The following is a 3,716-nucleotide window of genomic DNA, read 5'->3' as shown; positions in this document are numbered from 1 at the left end:
GGCCGCGCGCTGCTGCTGCTGCCCGCGGGCCAGGTGGGTCGCCTGGGGCCGGAGGGTGGCGACGCGGCCGGGCCGAGGCCCCCCAGCGCCCTGGGCCCCGATCCTTTGGTTCCGGGTCGCTGGGTTCCCGCCGAATTCCTCCGGCTGCAGGTCCAAGTTTCCGTCGTGGCAGCTCGGCTCTTGCTCAGAGGTCCCCAGGGTTTCCCAGTTGGCACGGACTTGAATCCTAGCAGAAATACTAAATTGCATTTACTAGTCGCGCGGTTCTCTCTTAAGTATATTGGGTGTTGTAGGTATTCAGATTTCAGCACTCATATCTCTCTGGAGTAATTGCCGCCGATTCTAGGTTTTTCGGGCTGAAGAAATAATTTAGGTGACCTGCCCTCGATCACACCTGGGCCAGCTGTGGGCTGGGAGAGTCTCCCTTGCATGCTGGTGGGGGAGTGAAAACCCGGAAGTGGACAGTTTGTGAAGAGGGCATGGTAGGGTTAGTCTGGGGGACAGCAGAGCCGCGTTGCTTCGTGGGATCATCTGGGATTAAAAAATGTGATAATCACGTACTGCAGTGCAGTGTTACTGACAAATCCGCTGTCCTTTGACGTGTGTATAGCAAGTTATGGTCTTAGAATTTAGTCTTTTTTTTTTTTTTTTTTTGGCGGAACCGGGGATTGAACTCAGGCCCTTGTGCTTGCCGGGGAAGCACTTATTCCACTGAGCCATCTCCCCGGCTCCAGAATTTAGTCTTTAGTGACAGATTCTCTAACATTACTTTGTTCTTCCCCTGTTAGGGTTTTACTTTCAGCGGGGTCTGTCGAATGACCTGCCTCTATGGCCAGGTGGAGGTGTTGGGTTTTGTCATCAATCAAGGCCAGCTTGCCCAGGACATCTTCTCTGCCTACACCCACTCTTATCTGACCATCAATGCAGTCCATTACTCCATGCCCGAGAAGAGCAAGAAGGACGTGAAGAGGGAAGCCCGGGCTTTGCTCAGAGCGCATCTTAACCTGGGTAATGAGGGCTGGGGAAATGGGTGAGGGCCTTCTGTAGTGAGGCCAGACACTTTAAGTGCTAACAGTGGTCTGGACAGTATGTTGGTGCTCACGAGCGTCCTGAGAATTGAAGCACCGTTGCTTTGATTATTTTTGCATTTTGTAAAAAGGCCACGATTGACTACATGGACTGATCTCCACTCCTGTTTTCTGCTCTTCGATACAGTGTCCTGAAAAAGATGAGGGTTTAGCAGAGGACGTGGCAGCCGTAAAGTGGGTAGAGGTTAGCAGCAGTTACCACTTCTCTGGTGTTTTGTTCCTGGTTGCAGAGGACAGATCTTGGGCGATGAAGAATTTTTCTCCTCTGTGTTCCCTTGTGCTGCTGGAACGCCTGAAGAGCACCACCGTTGACTACATAACCAGCCACCCGGGGTCATCCGCCATCTTCGAGCAAGAGGTAGGACTAGTTTTTCTGCCCAGTTTCACCAGTTACTTGTGCCAAAGCAGGCATATCCGACAGGCATGGGGATGCACTCTGGGAGGTCAGTCTGCCCTGTTGGCATGGTAGGCCTGACGGAGGGTCACCCACGTCGGCATGTAGGAAGACATAGTTGGTGTAGAAAGGCAAATTAGAAAAGTGGCTCTCCTCCTCTTCCTCGGCTTAGTCCCCAGCTAGAGCCAGCATTCATGTGGTAGGTGGCGTTTTTTCTTTTCTTTTTTTTTTTTTTTTGCAGAACCGGGGATTGAACTCAGGCCCTTGCACTTGCCAGCTCAGGCCCTTGCGCTTGCCAGGGAAGCGCATATTCCACTGAGCCATCTCCCTGGCCCATGGCTTTTTTCTTATTTATTTGAGACAGGGTCTCACTGCATAGTTTAAGCTGGCCTTGAACTCACTTTGTAGCCCAGGCTGGCCTCCTGAGTGCTAGGATTGCAGGTTTGTGCCACCATGCTCAGCTGGTAGTTGGTTTCTTTCTTTCCTTTTTTATTTCTTAATCTTTATTTATTTATTTGGTACAGGGTCTCACTGTGCAGCTCAGACACATAGTGATCCTGTTTCAACTTCCCCAGCACTGGGATCATGGGCGTGTGCTACCATGCCAGGTTTCAGTAGCCAGCATGGCATTCCGGGGCCAGTGCAGCATGCAGTACTGGGGACTGAACCTGGGTCCTTTTGCCTCCGAGACTTTCACTTATCTATCTCCCCAGCTTGGTAGTTGGTTTAATTTAATTAATTAATTAATTTTTTGTATTTTAGGGAAGGATCTACAGGGCATGCAGGGTCTCACTACTAAATCAGATTTGTTGTGATTTACCTGTTTACAGCCTCGCAAGAGCTGGGATTATAGGCATGTGCCACCATTGTTTTGTTTCGGTTATTAGTGTTAGGGATTAAATTTGGGGTCTTCACACTGAGCTATAGCCTAGTCTTTTTTTCTTTCTTTCTTTTTTTTTTTTTTTTTTTCTGATTTTGAGACAGTGTCTTGTTGAGTTGCCAGGCTATGCAGAAATTTGCAGCTCTGCTGCCTCAGCCTCCCAGCATGCTGGGGTTAATAGCATGTATGCTCCTGGCTTTGTATGGTAGCTGCTTGGTGACTAGACTCAGGGCCTTGCGCTTGCCAGGCAGGCACTTATGCCACTGAGCTGTCTCCCCAGCCTGCTATTCTTTTTCCCGTCTAAACTGTCAGTGAATAATTGAAATGTGCTTGCACTGCATCCCTCATTCCTCACCCCCACCTTAGCTGGCTCTGTGTTGTTAGTTTTCTTTTTCTGTTTTTGCGTAACCAGGGATTGAACTCAGGTCCTTGGGCTTATTGCACTGAGCCATCTCCCCGGCCTCATGTTAGTTTTGTGAAGTCAGGTTCCATAGCTGTAACTGTCTCCTGTGAGACATTAGGTTGACACCTCAGGATTAGTGGTTGGCTGGATGTGAGGCAAGGGGAAGAACCCAGGAGCCTGGGGTGCAGTGCGTGGAGAATAGGCTCACTATGAGGGAAACCTGGGCTCACGCCCAGCACAAAAGCACAATGAGTCATAGAGTAGTACCAGGCTATTGCCTTACCCATTCGGGTACCTGCAGTGAACCTTCACTGAGCCAAGCCTCAGTCTGGGAAGAGACAGCTGGAGCTGTTCACCGGGGAGCCTGCAGAGGTGGTGCTGGCACGGATGGAGGCAGTAGAGGTGGCAAGGAGAGGCACGAGGATCGGCCCGCTGGGCAAAGGGAGGTGGCAGAGAAGCCTGAGGAGCAGCAGCATCAGGGTTAGAGAGGCCTGGGGTGAAAGGGCTTCTGGGGAGACAGGTGCTGTTCATGGGAAGAGGGGGCCTGAGAAGGGAGCCCTGGAGAATGGGAGCTGCTGGCTGGTCTGCAGTGGCTCGGTGGGCTGCCGAGGGACAGCTCGAGGGAAGAGAAAGGAGCTCACGGGTCAGTAGCAACTCATCCTCTACGAGGGGAGAGAGCCAGAGCGGTGGTTGGGGCAGGTGGGACTGTGGACGTTCTGCTCAGATGGGGTTAAAGGCACTGGCCTGGCTCAGAGCAGTCCACACTGATCCCGGGGAGGGGGAGAAGCACCTAGAGAGAAGAGGATGCTGAGGCTGTCACTGGGAGTTGGTTCCTGGCCAGAGAAGGTGGCGACAAAGTCTCTTCCAGCATTTCCTGGGACACAGGAAATGGAACTGGAACCATGACCCAGCAGGAGCAGGTCGTGGGTGGGCTTTTTTTTTTTTTTTTTT

At 51.6% G+C, this 3,716-nt stretch overlaps 1 protein-coding gene across 1 annotated transcript in view; it reads left to right on the top strand.

Annotated features, from left to right (window-relative positions):
* Window positions 1–3,716, top strand: part of Nol9 (nucleolar protein 9) — an 18,611-nt gene that overhangs the window by 374 nt on the left and 14,521 nt on the right. The window contains exons 2-4 of the mRNA XM_023699378.1: window positions 1–33; window positions 789–1,008; window positions 1,319–1,446. Of these exons, the coding sequence (XP_023555146.1) occupies window positions 1–33; window positions 789–1,008; window positions 1,319–1,446 (381 nt within the window). The remainder of the gene's footprint in view (window positions 34–788; window positions 1,009–1,318; window positions 1,447–3,716) is intronic.

Source organism: Octodon degus, unplaced genomic scaffold (assembly GCF_000260255.1).
Source record: "Octodon degus isolate 3935 unplaced genomic scaffold, OctDeg1.0 scaffold00113, whole genome shotgun sequence".
Taxonomy (NCBI): Eukaryota; Metazoa; Chordata; class Mammalia; order Rodentia; family Octodontidae; genus Octodon; species Octodon degus.
Note: the sequence above shows the minus strand (reverse complement) of the source record. Positions and strands in the feature narration are given on the sequence as shown.